General features: G+C 39.5%; 1 protein-coding gene across 3 annotated transcripts in view; it reads right to left on the reverse strand.

Annotated features, from left to right (window-relative positions):
• The window catches only part of MET (MET proto-oncogene, receptor tyrosine kinase), a 117,220-nt gene that overhangs the window by 86,375 nt on the left and 12,870 nt on the right, over window positions 1-17,975 (reverse strand). Inside the window, exons 1-2 of one of the 3 annotated variants that reach the window (XM_081288264.1) lie at window positions 5,214-5,347; window positions 512-1,728 (exon numbers count right to left, since the gene is read on the reverse strand). The exons of 1 other annotated variant lie outside the window; for it this stretch is intronic. In XM_081288264.1, coding sequence (XP_081144390.1) covers window positions 512-1,714 — 1,203 coding nt within the window. In that variant the 5' untranslated portion in view covers window positions 1,715-1,728; window positions 5,214-5,347. Of the gene's footprint in view, window positions 1-511; window positions 1,729-5,213; window positions 5,348-17,975 lie in introns of those variants that run through there. One more of the 3 variants, XM_081288263.1, reaches the window with a different exon arrangement.

A 17,975-nucleotide genomic window follows, 5' to 3' on the forward strand; every position in this document is an offset into this window, starting at 1 on the left:
ATTTGTTCAATTATGATCATAGTGGTCATTTTGCTCAAAGGCACAGCCAGGCCCATATAAGCAAATCTGGGTTCAGTACAAGGAATGTCCAAGGCCACAAAGGACTTCCAAGTTGATGTTCTTCCTCTAGCACCAAGTGATAAAATGACTAGCAAGAAAAATCCTGAGGTATAGATGTTAGGTTTTACTGTATGTAAATCAAAGCACCAAGACTTTCCCTAACACTTGATGTGAAAATACCATTTCATCTTAATACAAATGATCATCAATGTAAAAGAATGTGTTGCAGACATGCAAATTCCAAGTGTGAAAAATATTTTCTTTTCATCATCACACTAACTTCTTAAGATATGATTTTAGTTCTAAATCAAGATTTAACTTACTGATTTTCTTGGAAAAAATATTTTGGCCATTTACTAAGCACAGAAAAGCCCTTGAGAACCTTTCCTAGAATGATGCTTATTCTGCTTTATACGTCAGGATTTGTAAATGAGGAATCTGTGCGACTTACCCTATTAAAACAGTGCTCATGATTGGGTCCATAAAAATGCTGGAGGCATCTCACATTGTTTTTGTTGACAATCTTGTTGAAGAATTCATTGACATATTTGATAGGGAATGCACAGACAGCTGATCGATTCATTGGTTCGGCAGAATCTGGCTTGCTCTGTGCGAACACCCCATAGAGAATGTCATCATTTAGGTTGGCTCCTATTTGCTTGGCAAGATGGGCCCCGGGCTTACTGACATATGCAGCTTGAAGGATATTAAATACCTCTTCCCTTGTGGATCTCTTCCTTCTCTTTTCTGTGAGAATACACTCCAGAGGCATTTCCATGTAGGAATGCAATCCAGAGTCCACGGAACAGAACCTGATTATTCTGGTGTGAAAAGTCTGGGCATTCAGAGTTTCCCTTTGGACTGTCAGAAAGTAAATAAAATGGTTACTTTCGAAGGCATGGACATACTTAATGGGGTAAGAATCTCGGAACTCAGGTAAAACATCTATATAGGACTGGTCTGTTAAGAACTTAAAGCCATCTTGAGTCTCCTTCAGCCGTCTCACGGATATTGAATGCAATGAATGATCTGGAAGGTAAGAAGAATTGATGGTATTGCCCACAAAGAAGTTGATGAATCTGTTCTTTACAGAGAGGAGGACTTTGGCTCCCAGGGGGCTCACCACACAGTCGGGACACTGTCCTGGCTCTTTGTCTGCCTGTGGGGAGAACATGCAATGGACTTCTCGCTGGATGTCAGCAGTATTATTGCGTGGAAGGACATGTCGCTGGCAGGTCCCTCTGTTGACACTGCCGCAGCTAATGAGCTGGTCATCGTAGTATGTGTCCACGAGCAGGGCCATGTTGACGTTATCTTTCCAAACGCCCCCTGACACATTCACTTTGCTGCTGCAGTCCTGGCATGGAAGACAATCCGGGTGTTCCAGCACGGGCCCAGTCTTGTACTCTGCCACCTTCTGAAGGTCCTTGTCATTTAAGACATAGATGTAGTTAGTGGCACCGAGGTAAATATGATGCTCATGTAGAACGACATTCTGGATGGGCGTTTCTGCGGTGAAGTTGGGAAGCTGATAGTTCATGTTCACATTCATCTCGGACTTCGCTAGTGCCTCTTTACATTCCCCATCGCTCCTCAGCACCCAGGTAAACAGCAGCACAAGGATGCCAGGTGCAAGCACAGCGGGGACCTTCATTGTGTGAAGCTGATCTGCCAAAACACGTTCAAGGCGAGAAGGGGTTTAGTTGTCATTAGGAACAGAGAAGAGAAAACTGAAAAAGAGAACTATCCCAGTTAAACTCTCTGAAATAACACTTCCTAACTGGAGATCGTACATAGGATGAAAACAAAAACTCGAGCTGGTTGCACATAAAGATGCATTGTGTGGTTGGACATGACTCCACATAGTTTAATTTTGGAAGTCAAGCCATGAACGAGTAATTTTAGAGAGCCATTATGAGATGCAAACAATGTTCTGTATTAAAGTCCACACAGCGGCTAAGTGAGACTCATTCAGCAGTGAAATAAGAAACACAGCATATTTCTTTCTTAACCCCTTGCTGGTTGTTTAATGTGGTTTCCTATCTGTGGCTAATGACTAGGTTGATATTTAAACTTTCTTGTGTAGTCAAGTAAAGGAACTGTGGTTCAGATTCATTTATTCTAGAAATCACAGCAGGCATTGTTTCCTTGGGAGCATGTAGAATTACTAGGCTAAATTTAGCTTCCTTTTGGAAGAAAACAATCATAAATTCTAGAAGCAATATGATCACATGCTGTTTATAGGATTTTGTGTGCAGAGGAAAGGTATGGTTAAAATTTGGCTATAGTTAACCTATTGTTTCAGACGGACAAATGCTTAACGTACGATTACTGGGAACATAAAAGCAGTGGGCTGAAATTGTATAAAATAAAATATAATCTTCAGAACTAAAGTCTTAGAATTATTTCTCAGAGAAAAACAGCACATTTTTCATTACCAAGTCAAAAAGCTATTTAGTAAAAAAGAACATTATTTTAACATTCCATTGTATGCAGATGGACAATATTTCTATCAGGAAGCATGAATGGGTTAGTTTCTCAGTTTTTAAAGACTTAGGTGCACAAGTTCTAGGCACGTGAGTTCTACCTGTAATAGCTATAAACAGGGCAGTATGTTGGAAAGGAGAGCTCTTAGAACAGAAGAAACTAAATAGCTGTTACTTTTCTTAAAAAACGTCATTCTGACAGAACAAAGGGAACCTCTAAATAAGTACTAGGCACTATATCCATGCCAAAGACTAATCTTGGGTCTATAAAAGCACAAAAGAATTAACTGAGCAACAGCATGTGTGTAGCTCTGTGCTTGTACTATAGGGAATGGACCATGGTCCCTGACCTTCAGTAAACCTAAAATATTAGTTAAGCAGTAACATACACATGCTGATAACTATACTACATAGCACAAACTATACCCCACATAGCACAAACAGAAAGCTACAAGCACACAGGATTAGGATTATGAGAAATAAGGACAAGTTAATTATATCATGAGGTCCAGAAGAGCAAAGATAACATCTACTTGGCTTATTACTATATCCCTACTACCTGGTACAGAGTCTGGAACACTACCTGATGTTAAATATATGTTGAATAAGTGAGCAAACAAAAATTAAGCAATATGTTCAAAGTCATATAACAGGTAAGGGTAGTAGCCAGAACCTGAATTCACATCTTTTTGACTCCAAAATTAAAGTTACTTTTATTCTACTAAATTTCTAAGAATCAGGGGCTATCATTAAAAGGTAATGAAAAGTTACCAAAGGGATCTGAGTTGGGGAGTCCTAACAAGGTTTGACTCTAGGAAGATTTATCTGGAGGCAAAGGGTTTAGAGTAGGGGAAAATTTGCAATGAGAAGACCAGTTGACTGGCAATTATTAGGCATAATAAAATAAAAAGCGTTGGACCAAGATGGTGGCCCAAAGAATAGAAGGAAGAGATGAATGAGAGACATATCTGAATAAATAAGACTGGACACCTAACTGGGTAGAGTACAAAAGAAAAGGCAAAGATGATTGACAGTCATCTGGGCAAAAGTGAAATAAGTTACAGAACTAGGGTAGTCAGCAATAGGATGTTGGGTTAAGATATGGATTTTAAACACATTGAATTTGATATGCTAGTGGGAAATGAGTCAATGTTCTACTACAGGAATGACTAGTACGTTTTATATTATTCATCAGGAGGCAGCTGCCTGGAATAAAAAAAAATAGTAAAAAATTTAACCAGACAGAGCATGTGTGCCAAGGACCAGAGGTGGGAAATGAAAAGGATTCTGTCCTTACTGGGAAAGGGGCATGACTAGGGGGACAATATCTGTTCTTGGTGAGACAGTGGCAAGTGGGCATGAAAGCCAGGTATTTACCTCTGCTGCACCAGAAGGAACGAACAATCCTAAATCAATCTTGGTGGACTAATTGGGACTCTCGTTGGAATAGAAAGAAACTTTGTTTTGCAAGTGTCTGCATACAGGTGATGGTTAAAACCAAGAGTGGCTATATTCACGGAGGAACTAGGTGAAAGAAGAGTCATTAAATCAAGAAAGGTTAAGGTCTTGAAGACATGGAAGGCCAAAATTGTACACTGTCACAGAAGCCATGTGAAAGTCTCAGGAAGGAGAATGTGGTCCACGTGGAAGCTCTTTGTTGATTTTAAAAGAGTATTTTTAATGGATTTAATAGTGGTGTGCAAGGGAATGTGTGATGAGGAAGTAGAATGTTTATCAAAGGAAGAACAAGCAGAAACCATTAACAGGGTCAAGCGGAGTTTATTCTTAAATTGTAGGAAAGACATATGCTTATTTGTAGGACTTCCCTTTCTTCTACTAATGTTGTTTTGGTGTCTGTGAAGACATGGTGCCCTTCCCCATGAAGCTCACATTGGTGGAGCAATGGCTTAACAGTTATGGGAATGCAAAGGAAGAGCGACAATCCAGATAGGAGATGATACTAGAGCTGAGTGTTCAAGGAGGAAATTTTCACAGAGAAAATTTCTAGTTGGCACAGCAGTTTGTGCAAAGACACGGAGGCAGTGGAGAGCATATGGCATGGGCAGGAAAGTGGCAGGTAGTTGAGCCTGGAGAACTGGGGACCCCAGACAAACGAGAGAGAAAATTGTTGGAGTAATATTCTAAAGGAGAAAAGGAGGGCCCTCCCAAGGTCACTAGAACATAAGAGTGGTTACTGTTTCTGAGACAGAAGGAGAAGATGAGTAGTCAGGTGTAAATACAGGGACATTGAGGGACAAGAGTTATGACCTCAATATTGAAAAAATAAATCAGTGCATGATCATTTCCTGAAAGCAATGAACACAAAGGAGGAACTAGTGACTTTGGGGTTCAGGAAGAGGTTTAGGGTAACTATGGCAGGGCATGCAAACTGTGGTCAGTAAAAAATAAATAAAAGAATAGTTCTATGGGCTTCTTTAAGGTAAGACATGATGTGTTGTGACTTTCTCTTCACATTCATGAAAGATGCACAATCAAGGACACAATGTCCTTCAGCTTCCAAGCAAAGGATTCTTATTGAGAATACAGGTTCTGAAGAACAAGCAAAGCTAGAAAACTGCAGTTGGACCAGCGAGTAAGGCGAAATTTCAGTAAGGTAAAGAACTGGAATGTAATAAAAAATAACAATAACATGCACAGAGCGCTTACCACGTGCCAGGCATTCTGCTAAACTCTCTAATTTACTCTTCAAAAAAACCCGGGGAAGAAAGAAGTATTGTCATCCTCCTCTTCTGACTTGTCAGAAGTCAATTAGATCCAGGATTGGATTCCATCTAACAGACAGGAATCCATCCACCCTCTTAAATACTTCAATACTGAAGCAGCTTCCTGAGCTTTCAGGGAAGTACAGAAGTCAGAAGTCCTTGGCCTCTGATTTGGCCCTTCTCCCTCCAGCTCTATGGCTTCAGGCCATTCACCCACTCCTAGCCCCAAGGTCCAATATTCTCATAAGATTGCTTTTAAATACCAAAAAGGGATTTCAGGACTTCTGTAGTCGTGCACGGAGGAGCACTTGCCTAGCATGTGGGAAGCACTGGGTTCCATCCTCAGCACCACATAAAAAATAAAGGTATGCGTCCATCTACAACTAAAAAAAGGGGGGGGCGGATTTCATCTCTGAAAGTACTTAGACCATTATAAAACGTTTAAAAATGTAGGGAATTGTACATGCTATTTTTTATATATAATTGTTTTGAAAGGTACTAGAAATTTTTTGATGCTAATGAGGAACATCATAAAGAAGAGAAGAAAAGAAAGATTAGGAACAAGTTGTTCTCTTAGTGTCTAGTGTATATTATGTGAAAAATGAAAGGTTCTTCTCAATATGGTATATATCAGTATATCTCTCAAAATTGGGAACATTAACCTAATAAATAATTTCTTACTATATTTTCTCTAGAAAATACTAATAAAAGAAAACAAATGAACCATTACGGCCAAAAGGAAGAAAAACAACATTATGACCAATTTGCGTGTTAGTTGTTGGCCATTAACACAGGACAGAATGTGAACGACTTTTTTTCTTTCTCCTCTAGGCTTTTTGAAGGATTTCAAAATTAACTTTAAAAAAATCTAAGGTATTATGTTAAATTATGTTTTAAAAATAAGATTCATAGCTTAAGTTCGGTACGTAAGTCATTCTCTGCTCTAAACCTCAACTAGCTAGAATGCAGGTACTAGTTATCTCACTTGGTGAAAAGGCAAAGCCATAGAAAACCAGTAGGAAAGGATTCCTTTGAGGAAAAAACCTTTCAGAAAACACACTGGAGTTACTGCCATGTCCTCCTACATCTTCTTTCTGTTCTCTCATAACAAATAGTGATGCCATTTTTCATACTGAGAAAGGAAAGAAAGGTTAAAATTACTTATCTTAGTTAAAGAAAAAAAAAGTAGGACTAGGGCCCATCATCAACAATAGGACTTTTATTTAAAATATGGGTTTCTGTTTAAAATTCAGATATGAGAAAACTTAGGCACCTAAAATGCTCTGTTTCTTTTAACCATCCTGTTAATTAAGGCCAATTCTTATTAACAGAGGTATGTGTTGCTCAGACCAGATCTCTAGGAAATGTACGTGTCCTTCCTAAGGGATGGAGGGAGACTTTATCTGTTGTTGAGCTGGATACTCTGATGACTCTGACGGTAGCTGAGGGATCAAGTGCAGACTCAAAAGCCAGGATGCAGGGTTTGAATCCATCCACTCATTGTATGGCCTTGGGTAAGTAACTCTGAGCCTCTATTTTCTCTTCTGAAGTATGGGTGTGACTATGGTACCTTCCTCTCCTGTTGTGAGGGTTATTCTGTGGATTCAATGAGTTCACACATGGAAACCACGAAGAATAATGCCCAACACACAGTAGGCCAACAAATGTTCTCTAAGTATTACTGTTTGTTCATTCCCCCAATAAACACTGCTGAGCATCTATAATATGTCCAACACTGGGCAGAATGCTGAAAAAAACAAAGATGAATAAATTCCTTTCCAATTGTCAGTGAGGCCTCAGACAAACCCACCACAGTTTAAATTCTGTGTGGGAAGGCCTCTGCAGGAAACTTAACCAAGCTAGAGGAGTTAGATGGGGTTTCCAACTAATCAGTCACAGTCCTTTCCTCATAATGAATTCACAATCTTGAGGTGAGCACTGGAGAACACATATGTATGGCAGTGAAGCTAATTAGTTGTATGACCCCAAGCACAATTTCTCTGGCATCACCTGATTTTCAGAATTATGGTGCTGAACTAGTCATCTGCTTAAGCTTCTTGAAGTGGATTGTAACAACTATTTTGTGCATTGCTTTCCAATTCACCTGTTATGGTTTGGATCTGGACTGCCCCACAAAGTCTCACGTATTGAAGGCTTAGTCCCCACTGCAGCAAGGTTCTGATGTGAGGCTTTGGGGAAGTGATTAGACCATGAGGCCTCTGAACTCAGCAGTGGATTAATCCATTGATAGCTGAATGGACTACTGAGAGGTGGTGGAAACTATAGGTGGTGGGACACAGATGGAGATGGAGGTTACTGGGGCACTCCCTGGAAGGATATTTCTTGTACCAGGTCCCTTCCTCTCTCTTTCTTTCTGCTTCCTGATTGTCTTGAGGTGAACATTTGCCTCTGCCATGACCTTCTACCATTATGTTCTGCCCAACGTAACGGAGCTGGCTGACTATGGACTGAAACCTCTAAAACCACAGGCCTCATGAGCCAAAATAAATCTTTTCTCCTTTAAGTTGATTTTTTCAGGTATTTGTCACAGCAAGGAAAGCCTGAGTAACCCATCATATTTTAGTGACATCATCTTGATAGCTTGAAATCAGCCATGGTGGGAACATCTACACCATGGAAATTGACAAACACCACAAATCAGGACTCTTTTCCTCCCCTGAAAGGATGAGTTTGAAATATGTATTAGCATTTCTGCATTCAACTAATGAACTCCAAAGTATCTTCCAACTCTAATAATTTTCATCTTTGAGACGTTTTTCTACAATTACATGTTATTCCAGTGCCATCCGCTTGGCATATATCACCTTCTCTTCCCCATTTATGTGCCAGATCTGGCTGTGCAAGCAATTTTAATATTTATATTGGCAATGACTCCAGAAATACATTCACTTCATATATTTTTGTCTTGATGCACTTATTTCTGTGATGTGCCTGAACCAGGCTTTCAATATAGAATGTCTTTTTACTGCTTCTGTTTGTCTTTTTTTTTTTTCCTTCTGAAATAGTACTAGCCATTTAACCAACTTTGAATTCTTTACTAAACGGAACATGTAAAGATGATTCAAACAGACTGACTAATTCATTCTCTTAAAATGTTATGCACATATCAGGTGAAACTGAATCACTCATAAAACATTCCTTTATTTCTTTTCAGTTGATAGTTAAAATAATCTCACTGACAAAACATTTCCTGGGAGTGATCATCTCCATGGCACCCTGGCCATTAAACTTTTGGCATTTAGGAGTATTTCCTTCTACAAAGACTGTTCCTTAAGCTATGAATTTCAGCATAGCCTAACCTTCAAACCAGCCATTCAACCATCTGCCATCTGTCTACTTGCAGTTTTCTCATTAAACTAGCTTACATTGGTCTGTTCATTCTCCAGAAATCTTGAACTGCATTTAAGACACTAAGTACTTTACTGAGAGCTACTTGTGCCTATCGATACTTTCATCATCATGTTCACTATCCATGAAAACATGGTGTAAAATAGATGCCATATTTTCATACTGATACCTCAGGAGAAAACACAGAATGATAAAATAAATTTTTTAAGAGGGAGACTTTCTAAATTTTCATGTAAGTAAGTCTACTTTCTTTAGAAATTGATTTTTTTTAGAAAACATAAAACTATGTAGAAAGCACTTTATAGTTTACAAGACACTGTCAGTTCCATAATCTCTTCTAATCATTTTAACGTGAGCATTAGACCTATGTTTTCAGATGACAAAACTGAGGTTCAAAGAGGATAAAATATTAGCTAAAATGTATTAAACATGCAATCCAGGTCTTCTCAGTATTTCTAATTTTTTAAAAATATATGATGTTTATTCAAACTATTTTAATTCTTTACATTTCCTGGAGAGTTTTATTCAAAAGGCACAGTATTTTTGTGAATATCTATTCTTACCTGCCCAGCACTATCTCTTTTGAAAACCCTCCATTCCCTGTCTATGGTACTGTCAATCAATCACATGGCCTACTTCCAACCACAGGGTAAGCCTGTAAACAAGGCTTGCCTTTCAATGAGCTGTATTCTCTTGATGCTTCTTGGAGGGGTGAACACATGACCAAAACAAGGCCAATCGGTTTAATTTTGGGGATTTAGTATGGATGCTGGGAAAGGATCTCTCTCCATTAGAGATCACAAACAGAAAAGATGATGTGACCTTGGAGAGTCTGGACCTTCTTTGCCACTCAGGGGAGAGTCTGCCTGAGCGTGAAACTGATGCAAGCAGCAGGAGGGCCAGACATGGAGAGAGACAGGCTCCTGATGCTATTGTTTGAGCATCTATATCCAACCATGTCTCAAGCTAATGGCAGCCAGTAAAATTTCTTCTTCTTTCTTCTTCTTCTTTTTTTTTTTTAATCAACAGTTTCACAATGATTCTTTCATTCCTTGCCTCTGAAAAAGTTCTGAGCAAACAATATTAGGAGAAAATACCACAAGCTTGAGAGTTTAAACACAAGGTTGAGTGTGTAAAAGCAATTTAATGTAAAATATTCAAGTAACTGGGACAAAGGTGGTTTCTTTACTTACTTGAATAATTAAATATTTCATTTTGCTCTTGGGAATCTATCAGCTAAAATCTCTGAGGGGGTATACTGATCTTTTCCTACTATATAATTTCGAAGTCTTCTACAATATTTATATAACATAATCTCAAGATGAAAATAATGTATCTAAGCGAAGAGTCGAGATATAAAAAGAAGAAAATATTTCAATACTGCTTTTAAGTGTATAAAACAGATTTATGATGATGGAAAAGAAAAATGGCTGAGGCTCCATAATAAGGAAATTGAAGCCATAAAAACAGTCATGGTTAAATCTCCAGGAAGATTTGCCAGAGTGAAATTCTAAGGAAAATTTCTAGCTCTCTCTCTACATTTATATTAGTTCCATTAGCTTTAAAAGTGGGACCATAAAAACAAAGTTATAGAAAAAAAGATTCCAATAGGAGATTTCTGATGACATTTAAAGTACTGTATTTATAAACACTCATTACTTCTGAAGTCATATTACATTATATCACACAATATTAATCAGATATTTGTAAGCACCCATTACATGCCATGTACTAGTTTATACTGAGAATTTCTGCCTACAAAGGGTGCATAGTCCATTGATTTAGAGACAGTAGGATAAACTCTATAATCTAAATCTGTAACCTAAATAGAAAAGTGAATGTAGCAACAGGGTTGCTCAGAAAGCAAATCTTAAAATGTGTTTTGCTCAATGTTTGATTCTTTCACCTAAAGATTTAACACTGTTAGCCTAAGTTGACTTTAGAAAGATAGAACAATACACTGTTTCAAAATTTCTTTCTAATGCAACCAGATAGTATTTTTTTTTTAAAAGAGAGAGTGAGAGAGGGGAGAGAGAGAGAGAGAGAGAGAGAGAGAGAGAGAGAGAGAGAGAGAGAGAGAGAATTTTTTTTTAATATTTATTTTTTAGTTCTCGGCGGACACAACATCTTTGTTGGTATGTGGTGCTGAGGATCGAACCCTGGCCGCACGCATGCCAGGCGAGCGCGCTACCGCTTGAGCCACATCCCCAGCCCACCAGATAGTATTTTGACAATGATTTTTAACAGTGAGTCAAGGGCACAAAGGAATCTTCAGGACTTTTGACATGTCCACATTTAAATGATCCATATATTTTTTAAAAATATATGATGCTTATTTGAGCTTAATAACATGTTTTTATAACATTCTTCCCAAGAGCTCACGAGATAGTGGGGCTTCAGGGTGAGATGTGAGTCTGGGCCTTGCCATTTTCATACCCTCTGAGTCTGAGAGTCAGTTTTTTCTTCCACACTTTGTGGGCTGGCCAAGATGTTAGAGATAGATTTTGAGAGACGCTGGCATTTCGTTTCTGCAGCACATCCTGGCGTTGATAAACACAGCTTCTGTGTATCCTGAGTTGTGTTTTAGCCAGTTTTTACCTGCCCTCAACAAAAATGAGGAAGTGGACCAATGCCCAGTGTGAGACCACTCCATACACCTGTTGACTGCTTCTTCACCTTCCTGTTCCTATACACAGTTGAAATAGCGTCACTCTGTATTTCCCACCCTTTGGTCATCTTGTGGTTTTCCTGTTTCAAGCTCTTGAAATCCTTAAGTTGTCCTTCAAGATGAGACAGGCCATGGCAAGGGCCTCCCATATTGAGAAAGGAAAGCAAGTAGGAACCATTACTTTACCTCTTTAAATGAGTAAGCCCTTATCTCCACTGAGATTAAGGAAGTAAAGATGCAAGAAGCCCCGGGAAATCTGAATTTCAGAGAAACACTGAATATATATATTTTTTAGTTTAAGTAAGTACCCTAAAGGTATTTTACAGGATAGTTCTATTTGTACACAATCAGAGAATAATAAGAGCATAATCATTTTTTTCCCAACAGAACTCAGATTAAAAAGATTCCAATGAAACCTATTTATCTTTGAGGTAGAACAGACTTTTAAGATTTCTGTACCACATATATATTGCAAACAACATACAATTTTTTTGTTTGTTTTTGCTGCTATATATCTAAAACATGCTGTTATAAAAGTGATTACCAGGGTAACCTGTTCCTGACAGGTGGTATCAAATATCATGTAAAGGTCTAGCAAAGTCTTTAACTCAAAAGTTCTACTGTAGAAACCAGCCTATACATGGCATGAAATTTCTGAAACATAAAAAGTGTTCCTAGATTTGGACATTTTATTTATTATAAGATTCAAATATAAACAGCTATAGAAGAAAACAAGTTAAGCTTGGCACTAGAATAATTTCCATGTGTTAAGATTAAGATTTTCTAGAATCTGCCTAAAACACTATTTCTTGATTATTATACAAATGTGTCTTTGGAAGAGAGAGAGAGTACTTTTATTCAGATTCTTATCCAGTATTGCATTCTTTTTTCTAATAATCATTTTAAAAGTTGAAGACGACTGAATCTTCACATAAGAAAACACCAGTTGTGCATTTTCCAGTTATGATACATGATTGAGATCATTGTTCAACCCTGATATAAGAGTCAAGATAAAAAGAACAGAATGCCATTATGTTCTCAAGATCATCACTCATAAATTCATAATCTATTAACAAACATCTTTGTCCTTTCAAGAATGGTGGAAAGTACCCAACTCTGGGAAAGAAGAATAAATGCACATTTGTTTTACCATTGTGCATATTATAAAAAAATACTGTTCAGAAAATTCATTGAACTGTCAGAGCCTTGATTGACAGGACAAGCATTTGTCCCATTAATAAACTGTAGGTCAGAAATGAATGTTTTGTTGCCCTTGTAAATGTGAGGGTTGAATCTCCCCACTCTTAAGGAAGTGCTAAAATGCTTGTAATTGAAAGTATTATTTCATGTTTTTCAGCCTAATGGATGAATGTAATTTTATAATTTGGACTGGGTAGAAGTGCTATCAGACTTTGTTCAGTTACTACAGGAGCAACAAATAGTGTAAACCCACATATCTCACTTGAGATGCATCTATGTATGCCAGTTAAAATAATCTTGTAACCTTTTCTCATTGCATTCAAATGCAGGGCTTTAAGAAGATAAACCTGACTGAATAGTCAGAATGTGAAATACTAAAGGAGACAAGTTGGAAAGGAAACTGGCACATTACTCACTAATGTATCAGACATTCCCTGCTCAGGGGCTGCATTGTGCTCCGCAGAAGGCAAGCTACAATTCCAAATGGGAGAGGTGTGCTCAGCAAGGGGTAGATCAATTTCTCTGGCTTTACCAAAAGCAGAAATCAAATGGCCATGGGGGAATGCCAGCAGTGAGTGGATCCCATTCTTAGGGTGGCAGTCATATAAAGAAAGTGAAACCAACCTCTGGGGAAGAGAGTAAGGGGAGAGGCATAAGGGTGGCCAGAGGCCTGACTCCGGCCTTGAAACTTGGAGTGGTCCAATGGGCAGGCAGAGTGTCTCCTTGCACCTTGCACCGGCATTTTCGCTTAATTCTGATTTTTATTTTGCTCACGCCTAAGGACCTAAGGACATTTTTTTTGAAAGTCAATGCTATCAAGTCAAAGTGGAATGAACTAGGCTCTCTTTTTGAAGGCAAATTTTGTCAACAAGACATTTTCATTTTCAAGCAAAGTAGAAGAGAACTGTTAAGAGGTCAGAAAAATATGAATGGAAGGAACTCACAAATCTGGCCATGTTTGTTGAGGCGAGGACTCCTTGGATGAACATAATGCAATTATGTTGGAAGAAAATTTAAAAGCATATCAACAGCACTGTGTTGAGATCAATGTGTCATCAGAAAATAAGAAGCAGTCAATACCTAGATTGTTGGAAAATAACTTTCTACAAAATTTTAAATACTTTAAAATAAACAGAGAAGGCCAAGAAAACCAATTCTCATGAAAATATGACAATACAGAAAAATAGGTACAGAATCCAATTTCTAGAACTCAGTGAACACTCTGAATTCTTTAAAAAAAATCAATAAACTAAAAGGTTAGCACAACTTAAAAAACAACTGTGCTCAGCCCTGCATTTATAATAACTGATCAATTTTTTTATTTGGAATAACTGATCGATTTTTTTTTTAATTTGGTACCAGGGATTGAACCAAGGGGCACTTAAACACTGAACCATATCCCCAGCTGCCCCACTCCTTTGCCCCCTTTTGAGACAGGATACCATTAAATTGCTTAGGGTTTTTGTTAAGTTGCTGAGGCTGGCTCTGAACTTGCGATCCTCCTGTCTCAGTCTGCCAAGCCACTGATATTATATTTGTATGCCATTGTGACCGGCACAACTGATGAATTTAAGGAAAAATTAATCAGGACAGGACAGTTTGTGTGTATGTGTGCTTGGGAAGAGAGGTTCAAAGAGAAACAGGAAGGGCAAAGAAAGGGCAAGTCATTAAAAAAGAAAAAAAATAACTTTTCCAACAAATCTAGGTATTGACTGTGAATCTCTACCTCCGGCTCACCACCCTCCCAGGGTGCCCTGAGGATGTTCCTGTAGGAGCACACAGGGAAGAAGAGCTAAGTGTGCAGATAGAGAAGGGGTAGGAGGAGAATTTCAGAAAGGAGATATGGCTTGAGCTCAGCCCTTGGGGGCAGTGGAGTGGCTCAGCATGGGTCCTTTGAGCAGAGCAGAACTTTACACAGGCACATGGGGGAACAATGTGCAAGGGTGCCTATGAGCTAAAACTCACATAGAGGCTGTGTGAGATGGGTTGGCAGTGGATGAAGCTGGAAGGTTAGGCTGGGGCCACATCAAAGATGTATCCTGTTTGCGGGGGGCGGGGTAGGGGTGTGTGTGTCTCTGTGTATTTTATCTATGGGGGGAGTTACTGGAAGGTTTTAAGCAGGAGACAGAAATCAGCATATATATCCCTTTGGGTAACAATGTAAATGGATTGAGGTGGGAAGGAACTACAGGCCAGAAGACACTCCAGAGATCATTGCATCTGTCCAGGCATGAGGATGGAGACAGACAGCAAAATGAATATGTCTGGATCTGTGTGTTCATATTACATCTGCATCCAGAAATCCATCTTGTTATGGTTTAGATATTAGGTGTTCCCCAAAAGCTCATATATGAGACAATGCAACAATCCCCTGATGGGGATTAACTGAGTGGCAACTGAAGGCAGGTAGCGTGTGGCTGGAGGAGGTGGGCACCAGGGATATGTCCTTGGGACATATATTTTGTATCTGGTGAGTGGAATTTCTCTTTTGTGAGCTGCTTTCCTCTGTCATACTCTTCCTCCATGATTTTCTGCCTCACCTTAAGCCCTGAGGAATGGAGCCAGCTGTCTATGGACTGAGACCTCTGAAACAGTAAGCCCCCAATAAACTTTTTCTCCTCTAAAATTGTTCTTTCAGGTCTTTTAGTCACAGCAGCAAAAAATGCCTGAGTAAAAGAGATCTCTTCAGCAGCCCTTCTATCACCAGTCTAGTTTCCAATATACTCTTTCTTGTCCCTTGTTCAAAGCACCCAAATTTCTGTGTCTCTATAACTCCCTGACTGTCCAGTAGTGAATTCCTTGTCGCCTACATCATTGAGAAGCAGTATACCAGCAGCCTGACTCATGAGCTACAGAGCACCCGGAAAGTACACCCTTCCTCTAATCTGCCATTTTTGATCCCCTCTCTAAAAGCTACTTAAGATTACATTCAGTAAGTATTTATTTAGGCCTTACTATGTGCCAGGTGTTTGGGAAACATCACTAAACAAAACGAACACACCTCTGTTCCTTGTGGAATATACTTGCTAACAGGGGGATCCAGACAACAAGTAATTAAAAATAAGTCAATTGCATAGTAGTGGATTAGAAGTTGATAAGCTTTATGGGGGAAAGAAAGTAGAGTTGGGGGAATCAGGAGTGCCTGAAGGGAGAGGGGAATCAGACTATAATGTTTAAAACTAGGAAGGTGGCTTCTGAGAAAAGTGTTGAGGGAGGGAGGGATTCAGCCATCGGAGTATGAGAAGATATTTCTGGGAAGAGGCAAGAAAATGGGAGCAAGCCTGGTTTGTCTGAGGCTTGGAGAACAGTCAACCTGGAACCTGATGATTGTTTGAGTCAGCTTTTTAACTGCTGTGACCAAAAGACCTGACAAGAATAATTAGAGGATGAAAAGTTTACTTTGGACTCACAGTTTCAGAGGCCTCAGTCCACAGATGACTGACTCCATTACTCTGGGCCCACGGTATAGCAGAACATCATGGCAAGAGAGTGTGGCAAAGGAAAGCAACTCAGGACATGGAACCAGAAAGGAGATTCAGGAGTGTGGGAGGGAAATGGGAGGGAGAGAGGAAGAGAGAGGGAGGGAGAAATAGCTCCCTTGACCACAGACAAAATATAAACCCAAAGGGTGCGCCCCTATTGATCCACCTCCTCCAGCCACACCCTACCTGCCTACAGTTACCACCCAGTTAATCACTACCAGGGGATTAATGCACTGATTAGGTTAAGGCTCTCATGACCCAATCAGTTCGCCTCTAAACTTGCTTGTATTGTCTCACACATGAGCTTTTGGGAGACACCTAATATCTAAACCCTAATAGTGACTGACACGTGACATCAGAGAGGACAAAGAATCACAGTATATAGGGCCCTATAAGCCACTATGAGATTCAGGCTTTTACTGTAGAAAATGGGGAGTCCATGCAGAGCCCTAAGGAAGGGAAAGACTATTTGAATGGAATCACCTTCGCCATGTGTGAGATAGACTGCTGATGGCAGTGTGGAAATAATGAGGCCAGCTGGCAGACTTCTGAGGCAGCCCAGGTGAGCAGTGGTCATGGCCTGAGACAAGGGAGGGGTGATTGATGAGAACTGACCGACTTCTGATTATATTTTGAAGACAGAGCTAATAGGATTTTCTAATGACTTGGATACAAGGAATGGCAGCAGGGGAGTGGGAAGGAAACAAGAATACTCCAAAGATTTTGGATTTCATAACAGGAAGAAGATTTTGTCAGTTATTGGCATGGAGAAGCTGGTGGATGAAGCATAGGCATTGAGAAAACCAAGGGTATGATGGGCTGAGACCAGTTTGATTTTCTTTACTGTTGAGATACTGTTTTAGTAGCCAGGTGGAGATGCTGCCAGGGAGTGGGAACCTTTCTGGTTCCAGGTCCTGAAGAATACCTGGTCTAGTGATTTAAATTAAAAAACTGTCAACATATAGATGATGAAAAGTCCTGTGACTGGATGAGACCACCAAAGAAAAGAGTGTGGAGAATGAAAGATGAGAACTCAGTTCTGGGGCCACCAAAGCTATCAGACTGAGAAGAAGAGGATGAGACAAAGAAGGAGCCACTGGATATCCTTGTGACAGCTCTGTCTACAATTGCGAAACCTGCTCTTCCACTCGTATCCTACCTCAGTGTCTGTTGTGGTTTGAATCTGGAATGTCCTCCAAAGTTTCATGTGTTCAGAGCTGGGGTTTTGGTGAAGTGATTGCATCATGAGAACTCTGACCTCCCAGGTAGATTAATCCACTGATGGCTGAATGAACTACTGGAAGGCAGAACTAGTTGGAGGAAAGCCACTGGGGTCACGCCTAAAAAGGGTTTGTCTTCTCTCCAGGCCCTTTCTCTCTCTCTTTCTCTCTGCTTACCAGTGGCTGTTATGAACTAATCAGCTTTCCTCTGCCACCTCCTTCTGCCATGATGTTCTGCCTCACCTTAGTCCCAGAGTAATGGTGATAATCAACCATGGACTGAATCTTCTACAACCATAAGCCAAAGTCAATCTTTTCCTTTAAGTTCTTCATGTTAGGTATTTTGGCTACAGTGACAAAAAGCCAACTCCTGCAATACTTAACATTTCTCAAATTCCCAGGATATCTTCCATGACTTCCATTCCAGGTGTTTGAGATCTGTCCATTTTCTTCCCTTTTCATCATTCAAGGCAGTTGTCACTTCTGCCAACAACTTAAGTGGTCTTCCTTCTCTACTCTTGCCTTGATAATCTGTTCCCCAATGTACAAGAGATATTTTTCTAAATTGACAATATATGTCTTTCTCTACAAAACAAAAGGTCAATTCCTGAGCAGAGCTGAAAAGTCATGCATGACTCAGCTTCTGTCTGACTCTCCAATCTTACCTCTTACCATTGCCTTACTAGTCACCCTGCCCTCTTCCAGTTCTTGAAGAAAGACACATGCTCTCACACTCTGGATGTCAGCACATGGGGATCACTTGTTAT

Source organism: Spermophilus citellus (assembly GCF_964194105.1).
Source record: "Spermophilus citellus genome assembly, chromosome: 3".
In the NCBI taxonomy this organism is placed as follows: domain Eukaryota; kingdom Metazoa; phylum Chordata; class Mammalia; order Rodentia; family Sciuridae; genus Spermophilus; species Spermophilus citellus.